Here is a 22605-nt window from a genome sequence, read left to right as displayed (position 1 = left end):
TCGGGGACCCGAGGGTGAGGGAGGCTGCACGTGGAGCGCCTGACTCCGAAGGGAACGGAGTCGTGCCCGTTTTCGTGATCCTAGGTGAACTCGCAGGCTGAGATCGCAGACTTCAAGAGACTGCCTTGCTCTGCTCTCACGGCTGCTTATTCTTCTTTAATTCGGGAGACCGAGTTTGACTCTTTGAAGCTGTTCATCAGGCATTCTACTGGGCACTCCAACTGCAGGGTCCTCACGGCCTTCTCTGCTGCCTCAGCTTTGGTCCGGAGAGGACCCGGCGCCGAATCGCGCGGATTGTCCCGGGTGTCCGGGTGAGTGTGAGGGCTGGGGAGTCTACGTGCTGGGCACAGCTGGAAAACTGAGCAGGCGACTGGATGGCGGAGGCTCTGGACTCTAGCCGAGGGTCGCGAAGCGGGGGTTCGGGAGCGTCTTTAGGGCCTCATCTCCTGCAGACTGCCGGCCTTCCGGGCTTTCTGGCCAGCTGGGCCGGAAGAGAGCGGTGCACCTGCAGCGCAGTGTTCTCAGGCTCCCCGGGGCCCAGGTCACACTCCGGGGCGACCTTCTCCGTGCACCCGGGCGAGACAAGGGCCTTCTTGGAGTTCCGAATATTCGAATGAGCCCCCAAGCTTCCTCTTTGGAATGCGAAACTGCTGGTGGACCAAAGCGGACGTCCTGTTAGGAGGACGCCGGGGTGGAGAATACAGTGAGGAGGAGGAGCCCATTCCAAAAAATCGCGGGTGGTGTGGCTTGTTGGATTCAGGCTTGTTTGAACCTAATGTGTGATGAAAAAGGTGGTGTCACTGTGAAATTAAGAGCATTCACAGAACGTACAGCGATCTTTGTGGAATTTGATCTTTATCGAATCCTCAACAATGGTTTAGGTGGAGATTGAACAGAGAAATGAAATTTGCCTCGGAAGAGATGTCTGAGAAGTTAGCTGGAAATTAACTTTCAGGGTGAGAGCAGAAACCATGACGTTTCTTGGAGTAAGATAAGAAGGTTTTCTTGTGTGTTCTGGAATGTTACTGGTCACATAAATTGCTGCAAGAGTCCCAGAAGGAAGTTGAAGGCTGGGAATAGATAGGCATTCGTGAATGAAAAATCTTTGGGCTACTTGAGAGAACTGCTTTAGTAGTGTTGTGTAGACTAACCCTTTTTCTTTTGGGGCATGAAACAAGATTACTCACAATGGCAAGGTGAAAAGTTTGGGGTTTGATTGTTTTGTAGAGTGCAAGATATGGGTGTGTGTGCAAAAAGTAAATAATGAGTGTGCTAGATTAAGGATTTCAGAAAGGGAAGAAGAAACTCCACACAAGAAGGAAGAGAATGTTATGGTTGCCAGTGGAAGGATTGAAAGAGGGACATTTTCAACACAAGCTATAGGAAAAGTGGAGCACATGAAGAATTTCCTGAAACTTACGTATCTTTAGAAGGACAGTTCTCTTCACTTTAAGGATAGGTTTTCTTACCATATTTAATGATTTTTGCAATGGTTCTGACTATTGAATACAATGTATTTCTGGAGTTCGGTGCACACTAGATAATTTTAAATAGCTCTGTTGTACCTTCATGAGTAGCAATGGTATTTGTGGAGAAGAGGATTTCTCTCCCTATCTTAAAATCACTTTCTCTCCCATTGTATCAAGAAAATGGAAGCCATCATATCATGTTCCTGCACATGTATAATACAGACCTTCTTCTCTTCTGTTTGAAGATTGAGAAGTGTCCCTTCTCTGTAGATCGCATCAGCTGCAAATATCGTCCTCTCTTGCATTCTCAAGGTCTTTCATTTATTCCCCCGCTTCTGGTTCAGCCTTGACCCTCTGCCCATACATACCTTCCTTCCGTTTACATTTCAGAAATTACTCCATTAATTTTCCTTTCTTTCCTTTTGAAAGGCAGAATGAAAGAGAGAGAAAGGAAGAGATTTTCCAGCAATTGGTTCACTCCCCAAATAGCCAGGGCCAGGCCAAGCCAAAGCGAGGAATTTCAGCTGAAGGCCAGTGCTTGAGCCATCTGCTGCTGCTTTCCCAGGTGCTCTTACAGGTTGTTGGCATTGCAGGTGGCAGCTTAGCTTAACATCTGCATCACGATGCTAGCTCTACGTTTTCCTGGTTTTTCATTTCTTGTACAGCTAGTTTTCTTCATTCTAATCCTCTCTTGGGTTTGTCTCCTGCTTACTACTTAGTTCTTAGGCCACTTCAGTGCCTTTTTCCAGCCTTCCTCTCAACTTCCATTACAACTTTTATCAAGGTCACCAACTTCTTCCATGTGTTAAATCGTGCATTCTTGGTGTGGGAAAACAGTGCTGCTTATGAGGCCAACAAAAGCATACTCCTACATTCTCAGGCAGTATATTGGCCATTCAACAAATGGTTTTGAATGTTGTGTACACTAGGCACTTGCACATGTAAGGAGGAATGAAACAGTTCATAATACTCAAAGCACAGATAAAGGACAGATTCGTGTACATTTATGTATTTAGTAGATGAACATACTGTATTTTGAGGTAATCAATTTTTTCTGGATATGTTAGCTCAATTTAATCTTTCCACATTGTATTTCTAGATCATAACATCACTTACTCAATATATATTAACATAATTTGTCAATTGGCAATCTAAAAAATTAAAATTTTTTTAAAGTTTTGTAGCAGTGAGGCAGGGCATGGGTAAACAGAATGTGACAATGCTTAGCAGACAGAAAGGAATGCATTTGAGAAACACTAGTAAATCAACAGATATCTTCTTGTGCCTTGACCTGTGTGCGTGATTTAATCAGTGTTTCCATTCCTTTTGTTCTGGAAACGTTTTAGCAAACTGTAGTTACTAAAATTCATACACACACACTTGTAGTCTTTTTAGGCCATTTCCCTTGCATCACCTGCAATTCCAGTGTTGGAATTCCTTCCTTGGGCTCTGTCCTTAATATGCACATTTGAATGTAATCTTTTGAGTCAAATAAATAAAAACTTGGGTCAAATTATATAGGATTAGAAATAAATATCTTAGTTTCCTTCTCATCTCCCCGCCCTTCTTTTCCAAGCCTAAATGACTTTCCCCCAAGCATAACTAAGTTTGTATCCTTGGTGCTGGCATTGTGGCATAGCAGGTAAAGCCACTGCCTGCAACATATGAGGGCCAGTTTTAGTCCTGACTGCTCCGTTTCTGATATGTCTTCCTGTTAACCACCTAGGAAAAGCAGCAGAGGATGGCCTGAGCTCTTGTGCCAGGCTACCTGTGTAGGAGACCCGACTAAACTCCAGGTTCCAGGCTTTACCCTAGCCTCGTCCTGGCTGTTACAGCCATCTGGGGAATGAACCACTGTATGGAAGATCTTGATCTCTCTCTCTCTCTCGCTTTCCACCCCTTTATGTCTCTGCTTTTTTCTGGACCTCATTCCAAATAAATTAAAAACGTTTATCCTTTCATTTTATCCTCTTCCTGTTAGCATCTTAGTCCAGATTCATCTTTCAATTGATACTACTGTGGTCAGTGCTCACTTTCCCAATTTCCACAGGATAAATAATGGAATCTTTCTAAACATGAAAGTAAGATTGCACAATTCATCTGCACAAAACAAATAAGTAATAGACTGTGGTACATGCGACTGATGTTCAGACTGCTTAGCACCGCTTGCCTTGCACTGTGGGTCGTTCTCTACTTGTTTTGCACTCTCATCTCACCACTGTCCTGCAGCATACCTAATGCATTCTGGTGTTCTCTCTCACCAACAGGCCGTGTAGATTCTTAGAGCAGACTAAGAATGATAGCACATTCATTGTGTGTTATCCTCTCTGCTGAACTCTAAATGGCTGTGAATATGGAATTCTGTTTCATTCCACTTAGTTTCCAGAAGTACCTTGTATTTAAAACATATTCAGAACTGCTTTTTGAAATGAATAAATGGTAAAAGTAGTATGAGACAATCAGAGAAACTGGATACTTTTCTGGTCTCAATCTCATTTCAGAAATAGACCTCTCTATGCTTTGTAAATACAGAAAATGAATATATTTTCTCCTTTAGATAGTGTCTTCTCAGGATATTTTGACTATTGTAATTCTATTGTTTACAAAATACCAGGAGTGCACTGCATTTAATCCATGGGATTTGTGGAGTATTTCTGCCGTAAAGGGTATGCTGATGCTGCCTCTGAACCTGGTTTCTCTATTAAATAAACTGAAAGATATCTGTTTTATGACTCCAGAGACACTGAGAACACAAAAATGGTTGGAGTGATAGTGTCTACGTAGCTGTATCCGCAGTTAATTGAAATAAATTGCATCTGTTAAAATGACACTGTTGCTGAACAAATGGGTTGATTTATGGTGCTACTAGTGGTTTTATTTTATTGTTGTATGCATTAGACCCTTAGTGATAATATGACAGATGAGCTCTGTTTTCGTGTTAGAGATGGTTCCAGTGGGGCTTCAAGGTAAGCACCGTTAATGGCCGCCAGTGTTGTGCTTTCATCTCAGCACTAAGGCTTCACGTCAGCAAATCCAGCAGGCTGCTTTAGTTTGCTGTATTCTTCTGAGACCTGAACTGCTGCCAGGAAAAACAGCTTTGGTGGAAACTTTCCTGGAAAGAATATTCCAGCAGCTTAAGAGGATGAGTAGAGATCTAGCCCTCAAATAAAGAAACTCCAAAGTCACTTGCTTCAAGAACAGATCTCGTGTGTTTGGTGGCATGAATGCTAAGATCCATGGGAAGTATACTTTCTGTGGGATGAAAGTTGTCAGCTCTTGCAATCCCATTTTTTCCTGTAAATAGGTCGTTGAACTTTGGACAGCACAGCTGACGGATAGCTCCATCATTGCAGGAGGCCCTGCTGAATAGTGCTGCGCAGGAATGGGTTTGTAAATCACTGGGAGGCAGGTATGAACTGCAGCTTAGAACTCATCTGGATCTCGGTTTTAATCCCAGCTCTGATGCTGTGTGATTTTAGGCAAATGACTTGGGTTTTCTGTATTGCCCTATCCGTAAAATGGAGGTAAAAGCAGCAAGTAATAGCATTGTGAAGATTAAATGAGAACATAAAGTGCCTAGCACAGACTGTGGCCCACAGCAGATATCGCATTCATCAGTCTTTGATGTGTAAGACACATTGAGAGAACTTGAAAGGAGAATTTTTTTTTTTTTTAAAGATTTGTTCATTTTATTACAGCCAGATATACACAGAGGAGAGACAGAGAGGAAGATCTTCCGTCCGATGATTCACTCCCCAAGTGAGCCGCAACGGGCCGATGCGCGCCGATCCGAAGCCGGGAACCTGGAACCTCTTCCGGGTCTCCCACGCGGGTGCAGTGTCCCAATGCATTGGGCCGTCCTCAACTGCTTTCCCAGGCCACAAGCAGGGAGCTGGATGGGAAGTGGAGCTGCCGGGATTAGAACCGGCGCCCATATGGGATCCCGGGGCTTTCAAGGCGAGGACTTTAGCCGCTAGGCCACGCCGCCGGGCCCGAAAGGAGAATTTTTGAGAAGGATGCTACTCCACAGCTGGCTTACCTGAGGTATTCAGATCTGACTTCACAAGTTATTTCTCAGATGCAGATTTTATCCTTAGAAAGAGGCATTAAATACAACACATTATTAAATAAAAATTTAGCTAAGGCCTCTTCATTAGCTATTCCTGTTCTTTTTTTTTTTTTTTTTTTAGATCAGTTGAGGTTGTGAAGTCAGCAGTCTATGTAGCAAAGTATGTATTCAGGAGCACTTGTAGTAATATCCAGATAGGAAATCAGGGGTGTCGCCAAGTATGTCTGCCAAATAATGCATCTAACTAGATGAAAAATGTAGCAATTCCTAGGTCTGAAATGTCAAAAGTTATTGCTTTCAGCTCAGCTTTCTTGCTTTATAGAGATAGCCTTGGGGGGGAGGGGAAACACACAATTTTGCTTCTAATGAGATCTCTAAATTCTTAACTCTTTAGTATGTATTAATACACTAATACTAAAACACACCTTAGAAATTGATACTGTTTACTTGGTAACTATTGAACACAGCCAAATGGGGAAGAGGAAATCATTACTAGATAGTCTTTAAATGTCAGCTGCTTTCATACAAATAAATGACTTCCTCTGAAAAGAATTGGTCAGTTTGATGTCATTGTTTTGTGTGTCAATAGAATTGAGTGAGTCAACTCTATTTCCTCTTTGAAATGTATCTTTATAGAATCTGTATTCATAGATTTTTTTTTTAAGATCCTTAATTGTAATCTTGTTTTGCATTTGCCTAATGACTGTGGTACTTAGGGTCTGGCGATGAGGGAGGCTTATCACTTATTTGTAAATTTCCTGTGGAGAAATGTGTCTTAATTGTCTTGTTATGAAGTTGTAAGAGTTCTTTATCTATAAGTAGATAATATTCCCTTTTCAGATACATGGTTTTACTTCCTTCACAGTGTCCTCTGAAGCATGAAAGTTGTGATTTCAATAAAGCCAGTTGACTTGTTATTTTGTTGCTTGTGCTTTTGGTGTCACATCTTAAAAAAAAAGAAAGAAAGAAGAAAAACTAATCCAGGAACATGAAGATGTGTGCATTTTTTGCTAAGAGTTTTATACTTTTAGCTCTCACATATAGATCACTGGTAACATTTTATGTTACTTCTATAGAGTATGAGGTGGAGAACCAGGTGTTTTTGTTTTTGTGGTTATTTCACAGGTAGAAATCCCGTTGTCCCGGTACCTTTTGTTGAAAACACTCTTTTTTTTCCTCTCAGACTAAATGGTCTTTTGTACCTTGGTTGAAAATCAGCTGACTGTAAAACTAAGCATTTCTTTTGGAACTCACAGTTCTTAACTGACCTATGTCTATCTTTGTGCCAGTGCTACTTGCTAGTTTTGTAGAAGGCTTTGAAATCAGGAAGTGTGACTCCTACAACTTTGGGGGAGTTTGTTTGTTTGTTTGTTTGTTTTAAAAAGATTGTGTGACCTGTTCTTGGTCGCTTTCATTTCTATTAACCCAATTTTCACAAAAAGGTCAATTGGGATGTCATAGAAGTTACAGCCAATTAATCAATTTGGGGAATATTTGAGCTTAACAGTATTTACGCTTGTCGTGTATGCATACAGCGTATCCTTCCACTTTTATGTGTTTTTCATTTATTTCAGTGATGTTTTGTAACATTCAGTGTACAGGTCTTATCCTGCTTCTATTAGATTTATTTCCTATGTAATTAAATCCTTTAGATACTATTGTTAAAGAATTTTTCTTCTTTAAATTTTTGAAATTCTTATCCTGTAAGAGACAGAACTTCCATCCTCTGGTTCAGGACCCAAATGCTTGCCTCTGCTGGGGAGTAGGTCACCCCAAAGCCAGGAACCAAGCACACAATTCATGTCTGTTGAGTGGGTTGTAGGGACCCAGTTACTCAGGCATCATCACTGCATTGCAGGGTCTCTGTTAACAGGATGTTGGAGTCGGGAGCTAGAACCAGGTATCAAACCTGGATACTCCAATAAGGTGTCTCAGATAGTAGACTAAATGTCTGACCCTGAAATTATTTCCATAATTCCATTTTCTAACTATTTATAGCTAGCGAATAGAAATCTTGTTTTTTCTTTGTTTCAGTAATCTATAGTGGAACCTTACCGACCTCAACTGTTAACTCTGCTAGGTTTTTCTATGTGTATTCCTTAAGATTTTCTACATAAAAAATCATATCATCTGCAAATACAGTTTTGCCTCTTCCTATTCATTTTGAAAGCCCTTTGTTATGTGTTCTTAATTTCCCTGGCTAGAAACTCCAGTACCATGTTGAATAAAAATGATGAGAATGTATAATCCATAATTGTTAATCCCTCCCTTTTTAAACATTTGCTTATTATTTGAAGTCAGATTTACAGAGAGGTCTTCCATCTATCTGCTGGTATATTCCCGAATTGGCCACAATGCCCAGGACTGAGCCAGGGGCTTCATCTGGGGGTCTCCCACATGGGTGGCAGGTGCCGAGCATTTGAACTACCTTCCATTGCCTTCCCAGATCATTAGCAGGGAGCTGGATCTAAAGTAGAACAGCCAGAACATGAATCTTCACCATATGGGATACTGGCATCATAGAGTAGCAGCCAGTAGGCCACATGCTGGCTCCCATATTTACTAACATTAGTTGCAGCAATTTTCATGGTCTTTGTCATGTTAAGGAAGTTTCTCTTCCCAACTTAAGCATTTGGATTATTTTTTCTTTTGTTTTTTCGTAAAATGATACTGGATTTTGTCAAATACTTTTCTATACTTTTTCAAATAAGCATTTGCTTTTGTTACTTGTATATTAATATTGCATATTACTTTCATTGACTTTCCTATGTTGAATCAACTTTGCCTTGGAAAAAAATCCCTCTTGGTCAGGGTATGTAGCCTTTTTAAGATGTTACTGGATTCAATTTGTTAGGGAATATTTTTGGTTTTTTTTTTTAACATTAATTTTTTTATTTATTGAAAGAATTATGAGGTTTGGGGGGAATGAAAGAGAAAAATCTTAACACCTACTGGTTCACTCCCCAGATGGCCACAACAGCTTTAGCTGGCCCAGGTCAAAGCCAGTAACCAGGAGATTCTTCCAGGTCTCCCATGTGGAATGCAGTGGCCCAAACAGTTGGCCATCTTCCACTGCTTTCCAAGGCGCATTAGCAGGGCGCTAAATCAGAAGTGGAACAGAGGAACACAAACTAGTGTCCTGTGGCTTTACTCACTGCTGGCCCCTACATCAGTATGGTCTGTTAGTTTCTTATATTGCCTTTATACAGTTTTTGTGTCTGGATAAGACTTGGATAGTTCAACGTATTTAATAAAATAAAACCTTTTTCCTCCCCACAGAAAAATGATCCACAGTCTATTTCTCATCAACTGTTCTGGTGACATATTTCTGGAGAAGCACTGGAAGAGTGTTGTGAGCCAGTCTGTCTGTGATTATTTCTTTGAAGCTCAGGAGAAAGCAGCTGATGTTGAAAATGTGCCACCTGTCATTTCAACACCTCACCACTACCTCATCAGTATCTACCGAGATAAGCTCTTCTTTGTGTCTGTCATACAGACTGAAGTGCCACCTCTCTTTGTAATTGAGTTCCTACATCGAGTTGCGGACACTTTCCAGGTTGGTTATACCTGAGACATTTCTAATTTAAGTTACCCAAGTGAGCTGGAAGTGGGACTCAAGATTAAATACTCAGCTTTTAATGTCTACATTTTGTTTCTTTCTCACTTCATAAACCCTTTTCTCTAGAGTATACAGTATTACAGATGGCTGCTGTGTTTACTCTATGGATTATATCATCGTGCAGTAATAGTGCCTCTAAATGAAATTTCTTTTGATGATCTCAAAATTTTTGCTTACTGAACTCTTCTGTATTTACATTCTACTAATTCTTATTTTGCTGTGTATACCAGATAATTTAAGACTTATCCATGTATGGTTTAGGGGTGATGAGTATAAATGGTTTCTTGTTGTGTGTTTTTTTATGCTTATTATTTTTATCTACTTGAAAGGCAGTGATAGAAATAGAAATGTTCTTCCATCCACTGGCCAGGCTGAAGCCAGGTGCCAGGAACTCTGAGTCTCCCATGTGGAGGGAAGGGACACACGCACTTAAGCCATTGTCCTGTGCCCCAGAGCATACATAAGCAGAAAGCTGGATTGGAAGTGGACGAGTTGCACTGGCACTCTGTTAAAGGATGGTGGTATTCTTAAGCAGCCTTTAACCTGCTGTGCTTCAATGTTTATCCTAGGAAAAGTGAAGCATAGTGCTCACATTCTAGTTTAACCTTTCTTCTTATTATTTTAGGATTTCTTTTTATTGGAAAGTTAGATTTACAGAGAGAAGGAGATACAGAAAGATCTTCCATACACTGGTTCACTCTCTAAGTGACCTTAAGAGCCAGAGCTGAGCGGATCTGAAGCCAGGAGCTTATTCTGATTCTCCCACACGGATGCAGGGTCCCAAAGTTTTGAGTCGTCCTCAACTGCTTTCCCAAGCCACAAGTAGGAAGCTCAATGGGAAGTGGAGCAGCTGAGATATGAACTGGCTCCCATATGAAATCCCGGCACGTAAGAGGCAAGGATTTAACCATCGATCATCACACCAGGCCCCAGTTTAACACTTCAGTACTTTCTGGTATGATATGTAATTAGAATCCAGTGTATTCTAAAAGATTTTTCATTCAGTATCAGAGTGGCTGGGTTTAATTCCCAGCTCCAGAGTTCAGCTTCCTGATAATGCAGACCCAGCGAGACAACAATGATGGCTTGCTCACTGACTTCTTGCAGCCTGTGTGAGATTCCTGGATTGACTTCTTGGCTCTCTGCTCTGCCCTGACCCGACCACAGCATGCATTTAGGGAGTGAAGTAGGAGATGGGAACTGTCTTTCTCTCCCTCTCTCTCTCTTCCTTGCAAATAAATAATAAATTAATAAAATATTCAGGATAATGCTAGGACTAGAGGAATTTATTGCTTCTGCTTATAGATCTCCAGTAACTTAAATAGTAAGCTATGCTACTGCAAATTTGTTCTTCAGAATAAAAAGTATTTAGCAAATCTTCCTTCGTACTTTCCATTGTGCCAAGTTCTGTGTATTTTGTTAGGACTATTTTGGTGAGTGTTCGGAGGCTGCAATTAAGGATAATGTGGTTATAGTGTATGAGCTCCTGGAAGAAATGTTAGACAATGGATTTCCACTGGCTACTGAATCTAACATTCTGAAAGAACTGATTAAACCACCAACAATTCTGCGTTCTGTTGTCAACTCTATTACAGGTAAGATGAAAGCATGCTGTGCTGTAGGAATGGAGCAGCTAAAACTTTGTAACACCTCATTAGAACTTACAATATGAAAAATAGTCAAAGTAGTAAAATTTGATCAGAATTAGTTACTGCTTTACACTAACTAGGTGGACTGATAAATTATCCTAGGTAATCCTCAAGAAGTTAGTATGTAACCCACTTAGAAGAGCATGCAGTTAGCTATAGTCTGGCAGTTTAAATTAACAATGACATTACATAATTGGCATTATGCCATTACCCAACAATTATTATGGAAAACTTGAGACTTAACCACAGAATGTGTGCCCTGGCCTACAAGTCTTTGTGTCTTATCTATGCAGGAGATGTGTTATAACAAGAGAAAACAGAAAATTAGTCTATTTGTGAGATCTAAAGCTGTGTTGGCCTTATACTTGTTACAATCTTCTAGTTAAGTTTAATTCTTGAGGATGGCTAGAAATTAGTACTGATGACAATATGCTTTTGAAAGCATTAAAATCTTCTAGGGAAGGATTCCTGTGAAATGCTTACACCACTCCAACTCTGCCATCCAGCATTCATAAACTCGTGCATTGACCTAAAAGTGACATGAAAAATGTATTAAGGAAAAGATCATTGAGTAGCTTTGTTATCCTCTGACAAGGCTGAGTGTTAGGAGAACTTCAGAGAAAGATAAGATGAAGCATCTGTTCACTTAAAACTTAAACTCTGGATGGATGGGAACGTATAGAGGAAAAAAAAAAAAAAACACTGCATTAAGAACATTGAGATTTTAGAAACAGTTCCATAGTTTGGAGGCAATATAGTAACAGTTTTTAAAAAAAGCTCAAAACCGTTCAGCGTTACCCTTAGTTCTCTATAAACATTCACAAAGACCAAAAAAAAAATCTGAAATGCCAAGGAAATACAGAATATATATATTTATTTTTGCTTTATCCTTTCCAAACTTCCAAAATGGACATATATTTTATAATGAGAAAAGAAAGTTACTAAATATAGAGTATAAAATTGAGCATATAATTCGTAGGGCAGTATATTATAAAGTTCAAAAGGATGGTTCTTTGCTGAACTGTGCTAGATAGCCATTGCAGGCCTCTGGAGAATCATTAGAGTTAGCAAAAGAGGGACGAGTAAGAACATTCCCCATAGGTGCAACTGTCCGAGGAGGAACACGCATACAGTGAAAACCCAGAGTTGTGTTAACCTCTTTGGGAGAACCAGAGCTGTTTTTCAGATGGATGGTGAGAGAAGTAATTTAAAAGTTGAGAAAGTCCTTGAATGTTGGCTAACTGTTTAGCCTTTATTGTAATCTTGGAAGGTTTTAAGCAGGAAAATAACATGATTAAAGCGGTGGTTTTCAAAAACTATTGTAAAGCAACAGGATGGAGCATGAATACTAACTGTAAATGGATCATTGTCTATATGACAGGATTATAAGTGCAATCAGAGCAAAATTATTAAGTAATAGAAACAATAAATGCAGCCTTTATGGGGGAAATGCATAAAAATGTTAATGGTAATTGTATTTTGTTGGTAAGAAGATAGATTTTTGTTTTTGACCAGTTGAGGAACTCTCTATTCCTGTTTGGGGCAAGAGAGATTAAGCAAGTACTCCTTTTGGATTAGGAGTGTAACATAACCAACAGTTACATATGTCAAAGCACAAAAACTGTGGTTTTGAACAGCCATACAAGTATATGTCAGTTTATCAGGCAATTGCTCAGTTACTGAACCTCGGCCTCATGACCACCAAGTCGGTATGAAAATGGGAAAAGGCCAGAGTGCTTTCTTCATCCAGTTACTCCACTGAGGCGTTTTTGGCAGCGTGTTGGGTACAATTAAGCAGAATCCCAAAGGACCTAGTTATTACTCTGTATTGTCAGTGGGGACGTTTTATCAGCAAAAAGGTTTTGAAACAGCCTCTTTTCTCTAAAGTGGCAGCAGCATGAAATTCTGTTGCTGGGCCACTAAAATTAGGTTACTGTTAACACACAGGAAGCAAAACATAAGTAAATGAGTTGAATATGGTTTGGCAGGTACACAGAAGACCACATGGCCTATTTCTGTCTCTAGAAATTTGATCATGCTGATTAGAGATGTGTCTTTGACAGTTCTGGAGACTATCACAATTTCAGTAAGAAAAGCACAACACTGAAGAGCCACTAACGCATTCTTTTTTTTCTTCATGAAAATTACTTTTCTGAGAACCATTTTATACATCAGCTTTGCTTTCTCCATTTTGTTTTCCTAGGCAGCAGTAATGTGGGGGACACACTTCCCACTGGGCAGCTGTCCAATATCCCATGGCGCCGGGCAGGGGTAAAGTACACAAACAATGAAGCGTATTTCGATGTCATTGAAGAAATCGATGCAATTATAGACAAATCAGGTAATTGCGTGCATTTTGTCTTATTTGAGGAAAAGCAATTCAGCTGACATAGACTGAATAGAAAGTCGACTTCCTCTGACAGTATAATTCCGTAGGAAGGCATTTATTTTCTAAGGATTTAGAAATCTATTTATTTTGCCCAGAGGTTACATATAATTTTCATAGCCACTAGTTGAAGTCTGCAAAACATTTGTAAATTAGAAGCCATGTTGCCTTACTTAGATAATTGTTATATTGCATACTTCTCCTTGTGACTCATTTATTATTGTAACAGCTGTCTATCACAACTGTTATCACATACCATAGTTTTATTGCTGCTTTAAGGCCCCCTATCTGATTATCCTTTTAGCATTTTAAAATTTAATTATTAAAAATGTCCCAGGGCCCAACACAATAGCCTAGCAGCTAAAGTACTCGCATTGAACGCACCAGGATCCTATATGGACGCCGGTTGTAATCCCAGCAGCCCCGCTTCCCATCCAGCTCCCTGCTTGTGGCCTGGGAAAGCAGTTGAGGGCGGCCCAAAGCCTTGGGACCCTGGAGCTGCGTGGGAGACCCAGAAGAGGCTTCTGGCTCCTGGCTTTGGGTCAGCTCAGCTCCGGTTATTGTGGCTGCTTGGGGCGTGAATCATCAGATAGAAGATCTTCCTCTCTATATCTGCCTTTCCAATAAACGTAATAAATTTTTGAAAAATATATATCCATTGTATAGTATGGCAGCTATAGTCATAAAATCATACACAGTTTAAAGAACTGAAAGAGAGGAGCTGGTATATTGCAAACGAAGAGAAAAGAAAATGAAAGGCTGGTAGCTTGGCTTAGTCTGTGCTGTGTTGAAAATATACCCCATAAAAATGTACAAGTATTATGTGTTTATCAAAAAATTAATTTTTAAAATTACCCCATTGTCACATTTTATAAAGAAACTGAAGCTCAGAAAGATTGGGGTAATCCATTCAAGATCACGCTTGAATGTGATGATAATTAGTAAAACACAGCCAATGTCTGTCTGCCTCATTGAGTATTCTTTCCACTGTAGTATTTTGTCCACAAAACAATGGACAATGGCTCCTAGTTCTTCACTTTATTTATTTATTTATTTATTTACTTGAAAGAGTTAGAGATCGCTTTCCTTCCACTGTTCACTTCCCAGAAGGCTGCCCCAGCCAAGCTAAAGCCCGGAGGCAAGAGCTTTATCCCGGTCTCCGGTGTGGGTGGCAGGGGCCATCTTCAGCTGCTTTTCTCAGGCCATTAGCAAGGAGCTGAATGAGGATGAAGCAGCCAGGACACAATCTGGCATTCGCCTGGGGTGCTGGCATCACAGGTGGTTGTGTTACTTGCATAGCTTAACCACATTTTCTGGAAAACTTGCCTTATTTTTTAATTCTGCTACAAGTACTTTAAATTCATCTCCAGTAGTCTTATACAACTATTCTCTAAAGAGACAGGTTTGATTTTCTGTAGAATTGTTATATTCCAACCAGAGTGAGGTACAGGCTATAGCACTAAGTAACGAAAAAAGCTTTCTGAACTGGCGTAACATGTCATCAGTCCACTGACCTGTTAATCGAGGTGCAAAGCTTCTGAGCCTGACACCCTGAGGATGTCTCCATTACCCCAGAGATAAAGATAGCTCTGGTAAGGACTCCAGTTCCATTGACGCTTTTGCTCTTTCTTCAGGGTCTACAGTCTTTGCAGAAATTCAGGGGGTCATTGATGCTTGCATTAAGCTATCAGGAATGCCTGATCTCTCCCTGTCTTTCATGGTAAGTTTTGTTGTATTTTCTGTAGCAAAAGGCTACATTTATTCCTCTAGATGAAATTTCCAACTCATACATATGAAATACTAAATGACGTGGTAAGTACTGCAAAGAACTTTGTATCTGAGATTTTAAAGGATCACCTAAGAAACAGTCCTAGCACAGCAGCTTCCAGGACCATGAGCTTATGTGGAAAGGCTGGGAGGCTTAGTTTTGCAAATCTCCAGTGTCATTTTCACTGAATAATTGTCTGCTTTATTAATAGGAAAAGACATTGGCCATTTTATCACTTTAGACTTGGCATGCCACACTGCAAAGAACAGTGAAGAGAACCAATTTGTCCTTAACCTCAAGTTTTTCACCTGTGCCATGGAGTTCCTCCCTCATAGTTAAAGAAATTCAAGTAAAATAATGTATATAAAAATTTGCAAGTTATAAAACATTCTGAAACTAAGGTTATATGGATATCATAATAAATTCTGACTGTATATTTTAGACAAATAAGTACATAATCAAGGGATACAATGTGATGATTCAATACATTGATATAAATAATGTATAATGATCAAATCAGGATAATCAGCATTTCCATCTCCTTAAACATTTGTGATTCTTACTATTGGCAACCTTCAAACTCCTTTGTTCTAATTTGTAAGTCATGTAAATTGTAAAGTGTATTCACCCTACTGTGCTATAAGAAATCTAGAACTTATTCCTCCTAACCATATTACAAGATCCATCCTAACGGCCTCCCTCTGTTCGTCCAGCCCTTCATTCTAGATACCTCTAGTAATCACTATTGTCTCTTTTGGTGAGACCAAGGTTTTTAGCTTCCACGTGCAAGTGAGAACATGTGGTATTTGTCTTTCTGTGCCTGGTTTATTTCACTCACAACTGTTTTATCTTTAGGGAACACACTAATTTCTCTTAATACCTGAGCAGAGTTGCCATATTTACTTATACTTTATGAACCTGGCTGTGTTCTGTTTTCCTGGCAGAACCCTAGGCTTCTGGATGATGTCAGCTTTCACCCCTGCATCCGGTTCAAACGCTGGGAATCTGAAAGAGTTTTGTCATTTATTCCTCCAGATGGAAATTTCCGACTCATATCATACCGTGTCAGCTCACAAAAGTATGTTGATGTGTCAGCCAGAATCTGCCATCCTGTATTAGTGTGCTCAGTAGAGTTCTTTTTCCTGTTTCATTCTGGCAGTTGGGCACTTGAGTTCATCGTTGTTCACTTACCCACAGCTTACCATGACACCCAAGCAGAACTGAAGAGAATACATGCTGAAAATTATCTGGACCTTGAATCTAAGAGTGCTTAGTAGTACTGAATGAGACTGCACTGAAGTGTCCTGGAGAGCAAGCGTTTGAGACTGCATTACCGGGGTAGAACCTCAAAGTCTGTAGACATTCGGCCAACAGGAGGAGACAGGCCTTACAGCTCCCTAGGACATTCCCCAGCATGCCCGCTTCAGGTCACTCTTCCCTGCTGTGAGTTTTAAAGAAGCACTTTAGCATTGCGGGTCTGGAGCAAGTTTTTCCATTGAAAGTATTTGAAGGTATTTGGGTGATAGCATAAAAATAGGACTCACAAAGCAGAGAAATTGTTTCTTGGTTATTTTCACTTAGGATCTGCTTCGTTTATATTAAGTTTTAAAGTATCTTTTAGTGGGATCTTTTTTAAACACTGCAACCATTTGTCTCAGTTGTTTATATACTGTAAGTAGATTTCAGAGTTCTGATTTATATATCTCTTGCTAAGCAGTGATAATTTTCTAGCACACACAGTTACCAGAATGTTGTATGATTTTCAGCTTCCCCTTGCACAAGTTCTAAAGATGCAGTTCTAGATGTATGGAGCCCTATTGTGGAGCTAGAAGTGGGGTAGGCCACCCTGGACTAGCATTTGCAGGGATGTTCTGAAGTTATCCCACACCATTAATTGTGTGTATATGTGCTTCTGTGTCTTTTTCCTTTTAGTCTAGTGGCAATACCCGTGTATGTGAAACACAGTATCAGCTTTAAGGAGAACAGTTCCTGTGGCAGATTTGATATAACAATTGGACCAAAGCAGAATATGGGCAAAACAATTGAAGGAATTACAGTGACAGTTCACATGCCAAAAGTTGTACTGAATATGAACCTGACACCAACACAAGGCAGCTATACGTTTGATCCAGTCACCAAGGTAGAGCCACTTCAGATCAAGAATGAGCAAGTGTTTCCTGGCATCTCTCTTTTTACGTGGGGGAAAGGGAAGAGGAGAGGGTTTAAAAATAAAGTACCTGTCAAAATCAAGAGGTCATACTGAGCTGTGTTTTTCACTTGCTACGGAAGGAATTCCATGTCTGCTTCTGTGTAGATAAAGAAGAAAGTGCAGCTCATTCTATCCTTTTTCAAAGTGTCTTTATTCATGTGTGGTAATCCAAAGAGTCTCTAATATCTGATGGAAAAGAGGATAAAAGCTTTTTTATAGATATAAGGAGATATTATAATTGTGAATTGTTAGATTTTCTGTAGACACTGATCATTGGGACTTTTCTGTTCTTTTTTCTTAAGGATGTTGATTTGCTTATTTAAAAGGCAGAACAGCAGAAAGAAAGTTCTTTCATCCACTGGTTTACTTCTCAAATGACTGCAACAGCTAGTCTGGGACAGGCCAAAGCCAGGAGCCAGAAACTCCATCCCAGACCCACGAGAGTGGAGGAGCCCAAGTACTGGAAGCATCTTCTGCTGTCTTCCTAGGCTTGTTAGCAGGAAGCTGGATCAGAGGCGGAGCAGCCAGGATTCAAATCAGCACTCCACTGTGGGGTGCTGTCATTGTAAGCAGTGGCTTCACCTAATGGGGCATGATGCCACTCAGCCCTCTTTTAGGTCATTGTTTCATATTCTTCCATAGGAAACATTCTCCCTATTTGCAAAAGATTGTCAAATAACTATAGAAGGTGATTTTCTCTTGGGTTCCTGCTTGGATAGAAAATATTTTTAACAGCGTAGTCATTGAACTGCCTGATAAAATAAAATTTTAAAAAAGGATTTTTCTTTTTCTTTTTTTTTTTTTTAAGATATACTTATTTGGATGAAAGAAGTACAGAGACAGTGAGAAAGAGAGCTCACCTTTCACTGGTTCATTCCCGAAGTGGCTGCAACAGCCAGGTGTGCACGAGACTGGATCCGGAAGCCAGGAGCTTCATCCCGTGGTCATTGTCCTGTGCTTTCTTAAGCCTATTAGCAGAAATTTGGCTCAGAAATTGAGTAGCCAGGACTCAAAACTAGTACCCATGAGGGATAATAGCTACCAGCTGTGCCATAGCAACATCCATTGGTGCACCTCCATTCACAAGTGCACTCTAATAAGGGGTTTTAATAGCGGAAGTAGTGGCTTAACCCACTGTACCACAATACTGTACATCAAAAGCTGTTTTTTAATGTAAAGTCTTTTTTTTTTTTTTAAGATTTATTTTATTTTTATTACAAAGTCAGATACACTGAGAGGAGGAGAGACAGAGAGGAAGTGGAGCTGCCGGGACCAGAACCAGCAGCCACATGGGATCAAGGCGAGGACCTCAGCCACTAGGCCACGCTGCCGAGCCCTAATGTAAAGTCTTAAAGATCATGTAATACCAACCAAGGATTTAAAGAACTACCCCAGAAACAACACAGAACTGAGAAAGGATCTTCAAATCCCATGGTAGCTTCAACTAAAACACCTTCCTTTCCGTGTCTATTATTGACCTTCCACTTCATTTGAGGGCCAGTGTAAAGCTGCCACCTGAGGTGCTAGCATCCCATATGGGTACTGGTTTGAATCCCAGTTGCTCCCCTTGTTATCCGGCTCCCGGCTAATGTGCCTTAGAAAACAGCAGAGGAACCCCAACACCTTGGTCACCTATCTCCACATGGGAGACCCAGAAAAGTCCAGGCTCCTGGCTTCAGAACTGCCCAGCTCTGGCTGTTGCAGCCATTTAGGGATAGAAGATACCTGCCCCCCCCATCTCTGTTAACTCTGCTTTTCAAATAAAACTACCAACTTAAATCATCTCATTTTATGGAACAATAAATGTGCCCAGAGAGAAACAGTGAAGGCGACATAATGAAAAGAGCATTTAAAATCAAATAGGGTTCACTTCAAATCCCAGCTTGTCTTTAGCTGTCTGTATGACTTCAAGTAATTTGAAATCTGAAACCTTAATTTTCTCATTTTTCACTAGAAGACAACTCCAAGTCACATGCTTTTGTGGGGGTAATATGAATAACATTAAGCAGTGCTGTATCCAAAAGTAAATGCTCAACAAACATTGATTGCCCACCCTCAATCCCCATTAGGAGTGTAGGAACTAGTAAGGTATACTCCTTGAAGATCCAGTTCTCTTATTTCCAAAAAAACTACTTAATTTTAAATAGAAATTTATGATTTCTGATCCTTGTCTCTGAGCACTTGTCTGCAGCAAGTAATTTAGGTTGTTCATTTCTTTTTAAAAGGTACTAACATGGGATGTGGGAAAAATCACTCCACAGAAGCTCCCAAGTCTTAAGGGATTGATAAATTTACAATCAGGCGCACCAAAGCCAGAAGAAAATCCAAGCCTCAACATACAGTTCAAGATCCAGCAACTTGCAATTTCAGGTACAAAATGTTTGGGTTTTAAGGGTAACTGTTTTATGAGCTTGGTGCTTAGAAAAGTAACAAACCTTCCCTGTTGTAGAGAAAACAACAGATCTGCTTTAAAATAAACAAATTTAAAAACACACACAGAAAATACAGCAAACAAGAAACAGATCCACTTGGCGTTTTCCACTGTGCTGTGGAACACCTCCCTGGCACGCATTGTGGAGAGCACCTTATTTCACTGAGCTTCCCTTCAGCCTGCCCTGTTTCACTCAGCAAAAAGGAAGGCATTCATATTCACAGAAAGCAGCGTTCCCGGTCCACAAGGGAATTTTAACTAAAGCTATAACCCATAGTGTAATAATTCGTGGATATATATTGGTGGGCCATTTCCAAATGATAAATGGAATAACTACTTAATATTATATGTACTCTATTGTTTAAAAATTTGTATTTTATATAACTGAAATGTAGTAATTTATTCCTTTCATTCTTTTTGACACAGGCTTAAAAGTAAACCGTTTGGACATGTATGGGGAGAAATACAAGCCATTTAAAGGAGTCAAATATGTCACGAAAGCTGGAAAGTTCCAAGTGAGGACATGAGAAGAGACCAAAATTAATCAAGATCAGTTTCTTTTCCAAGTGTCATTACAGTTTATTACCATTAGGTATCAAGTGGGTGGGAATACGTACTCTAGTTAAAGCATTTGCGTCAAGCTACACACCGCTAACAAAGTTGCTTAATAGTCAATGTAAGGTTCTTAAGGCGCTTTAAGCTAAGGAAACTTTTGTAACTACTTAGCTTATTTTGTATCTTTTCACTTTGGAAGATTTTGAAGGGGAGGGAAGTATGAGCAGGATGGTACACATTGTGACAGTAAAGGCAGATTACAATGATAAACTCTCTCCTAATACAAGTGAACTGGTTTCCAGTTGAGGGGAACCTGTGTTAGTTTGTGATGTGGCATGGTAGGTGTGGCCAAGCATCATACCTTCAGATATTAGACATCCAAATCAGTATCTGTCCCAACAGAGGAAATGCTCCCACAACCCCAAAGTTTACAAAAAAAAACCTGCCTCTTCAAGTGTTTGCCTTATTCAGCTTTTCACTTGTGCCATTAAGCAAGCACTGTAGCAGAAGCCACTTCCACATGGCCCTGGCAGGGAGCAGTGCTGCTCCTCACTCCATCCTCACTGTACTTGGTATTGTATTTTTTATAAGATTTTTATGTAAAGCTCAGATTTTTGATTTACAGGAACCTCGCTGCAGACATCTCCGTTTTGTGACACTGGTTCAGTTAGCACAGTAATCATTTGTATTACAGGGCAAATGCTTTATTGAGGTAATAAAAGGGAGCACTGCTCCTTCTGGGATTTCAAGCACAGGCGTTTGCACTTTTAAGCAAATTAAAGTAGCAAAAGAGAAATTTCAGTGAAAACTTTGCTATCTTTGTGTTTTATAAAGCTTATCTGATACCCCTTGGGCCATAGGTAGCCTGACTGCCTCAAAACCCAGTTCAGCAAAGGGGGAAATGCGCCTGCCTCACTGCTGTTTTGGCTGTTTGTAAGGCAGTGTCTGTGCTGGCATCCCTTGTCCGTAGGGGAACTCCCTTACCACAGACTTACTTCTGGAGCCTGCACTCCTAAATTGCATCCCAGAACTTCTCATATTCATCACTGGTGTACCCGCTACTAATCTGATAAAATACATAGAAGTGTGTTGCATTGAGGCAGAAACAAAATGCTCAGTGACCAACTTTGCACTGGCTTATTAACTGTCAGGGTTAGAGGGCGGATCTCGGCCTCTTGATCGTCCCTGCCCCATTTTTGCCTGACGACATACGAAAAAATGGAGAAATGCTGAAAGTTAAGTGTTTCCTCTTCTATTGGCTCTTCTTACTCTTACTACTGCTACCAGTTTCCTCCTAGAGCTTTTATTCTGTTGTTTTCAGCTTGTAACTCATCCCCTCACAGTGCTAAGCAAAGCTCATACCGTCATTAGGGTTATGCTATCAAAGGTTAGTGATTGCTGCTGATACTGGGAATCCACTACAAAGCACATTCCTAACTTTGCCTGCCTTTTTCTAACAAGAAAGGCCACTTTTGGCAACTAATCTCAGATGGGCAGGTGAAGGTAAAATATTACCAAATACTTAAGTCTCTTCCCCTAGTCGGTCACCCAGTTCCATTGCTTTTTGTTTGTAATGTCTTAACTCTTCAAATTTCTTACCTCAGATGTCCCACTTTTCTTCCTGTGCTGTCTTATCTTGTACCCAAGCAGAACATACGCCGAGGGTTCCTTGCCTTTAGCAGTTTCTGTTAAAACATCAAGTAAACTCTTTCCTCTTTTATTTATTTATTAATTTGAAAGAACCCAGTAAGTTCCTTTCTCTAGCTCTGGGTATACTGTCAATAAAAAGATGAAAGTAAGAACTTAATTTTTTTTAATTTTATTTTAACCACACATTCTTGGATGGGCAAGGCTTTGCAGAGCAAGCTAAACATGATCAGATTTTCTTGTGAGTCAGCAACTGTGGTGTGAGGCCTGCTGCACAGGTCACTTCCGAGTGTTTGTCTCCTAACTTGGGTATGTTAGCAGCCAATTTGCCCCTTCTGGCCACAGACTAAGTGGTAAACTTCGTTGCCACCATCTCTTCCAATAACAAAAATCCGTAAGTACTCAGTAGTAGTAGTAAAAAGTTTGTCAAGCAGAATTCCAGCTAATCTGAGAATGGAGTAGATGCAGTTGTAACCATTTTATTCAGACAGTTCATCTGATGACAGGTTCACGACCTAAGTGATGCCACAGAAGACCCCTTGGGGGATGCCGATTTATTGTCTGGCGAGGCACCTGGTTTGAAAAACAACTGTAATGCAGCAGGACGGCAGCATAGTGAACACAGCGGTGACAAGATTGCTGAGGTAGTTTGCCAGTCTTGGACATTTTCCTTTATTGAGGCAGGTTAGAATCTGCCTCTAAATGAAAGCGGTGATAGATGTAGCTACCACCACCGAAGCAGCACCCTTTAATATCTTGACCTCTTTCAGAAATGTGTCAGGAAATCAGGCATAAGCACTAAT

The 22605-nt window shown here is 40.3% G+C and overlaps 1 protein-coding gene across 1 annotated transcript; it reads left to right on the top strand.

Moving 5' to 3' along the window:
* Positions 1-35: 35 nt before the first annotated feature.
* AP3M1 (adaptor related protein complex 3 subunit mu 1) lies at positions 36-20951 on the top strand. Its single transcript, XM_004583502.3, has 9 exons — positions 36-311; positions 8818-9094; positions 10581-10752; positions 13010-13147; positions 14827-14912; positions 15905-16038; positions 16893-17100; positions 19395-19539; positions 20027-20951. The coding sequence occupies exons 2-9, from the start codon at positions 8822-8824 to the stop codon at positions 20125-20127; spliced, it is 1257 nt and encodes a 418-aa protein (XP_004583559.2). The 5' UTR covers positions 36-311; positions 8818-8821; the 3' UTR covers positions 20128-20951.
* Positions 20952-22605: the final 1654 nt, after the last annotated feature.

Source organism: Ochotona princeps, chromosome 13 (assembly GCF_030435755.1).
Source record: "Ochotona princeps isolate mOchPri1 chromosome 13, mOchPri1.hap1, whole genome shotgun sequence".
In the NCBI taxonomy this organism is placed as follows: domain Eukaryota; kingdom Metazoa; phylum Chordata; class Mammalia; order Lagomorpha; family Ochotonidae; genus Ochotona; species Ochotona princeps.
This window is presented reverse-complemented; position numbering and strand designations above follow the sequence as displayed.

What these genes read in the sequence shown, in the direction of transcription:
- AP3M1 (XM_004583502.3), top strand. Translation starts at nt 8,822, where the DNA reads ATGATCCACAGTCTATTTCTCATCAACTGTTCTGGTGACATATTTCTG. An exon ending in GAGTTGCGGACACTTTCCAG is followed by an intron (nt 9,095 to 10,580) that starts GTTGGTTATACC and finishes GTATTTTGTTAG; the next exon opens with GACTATTTTGGTGAGTGTTC. An exon ending in CCAGCAACTTGCAATTTCAG is followed by an intron (nt 19,540 to 20,026) that starts GTACAAAATGTT and finishes TTTTTGACACAG; the next exon opens with GCTTAAAAGTAAACCGTTTG.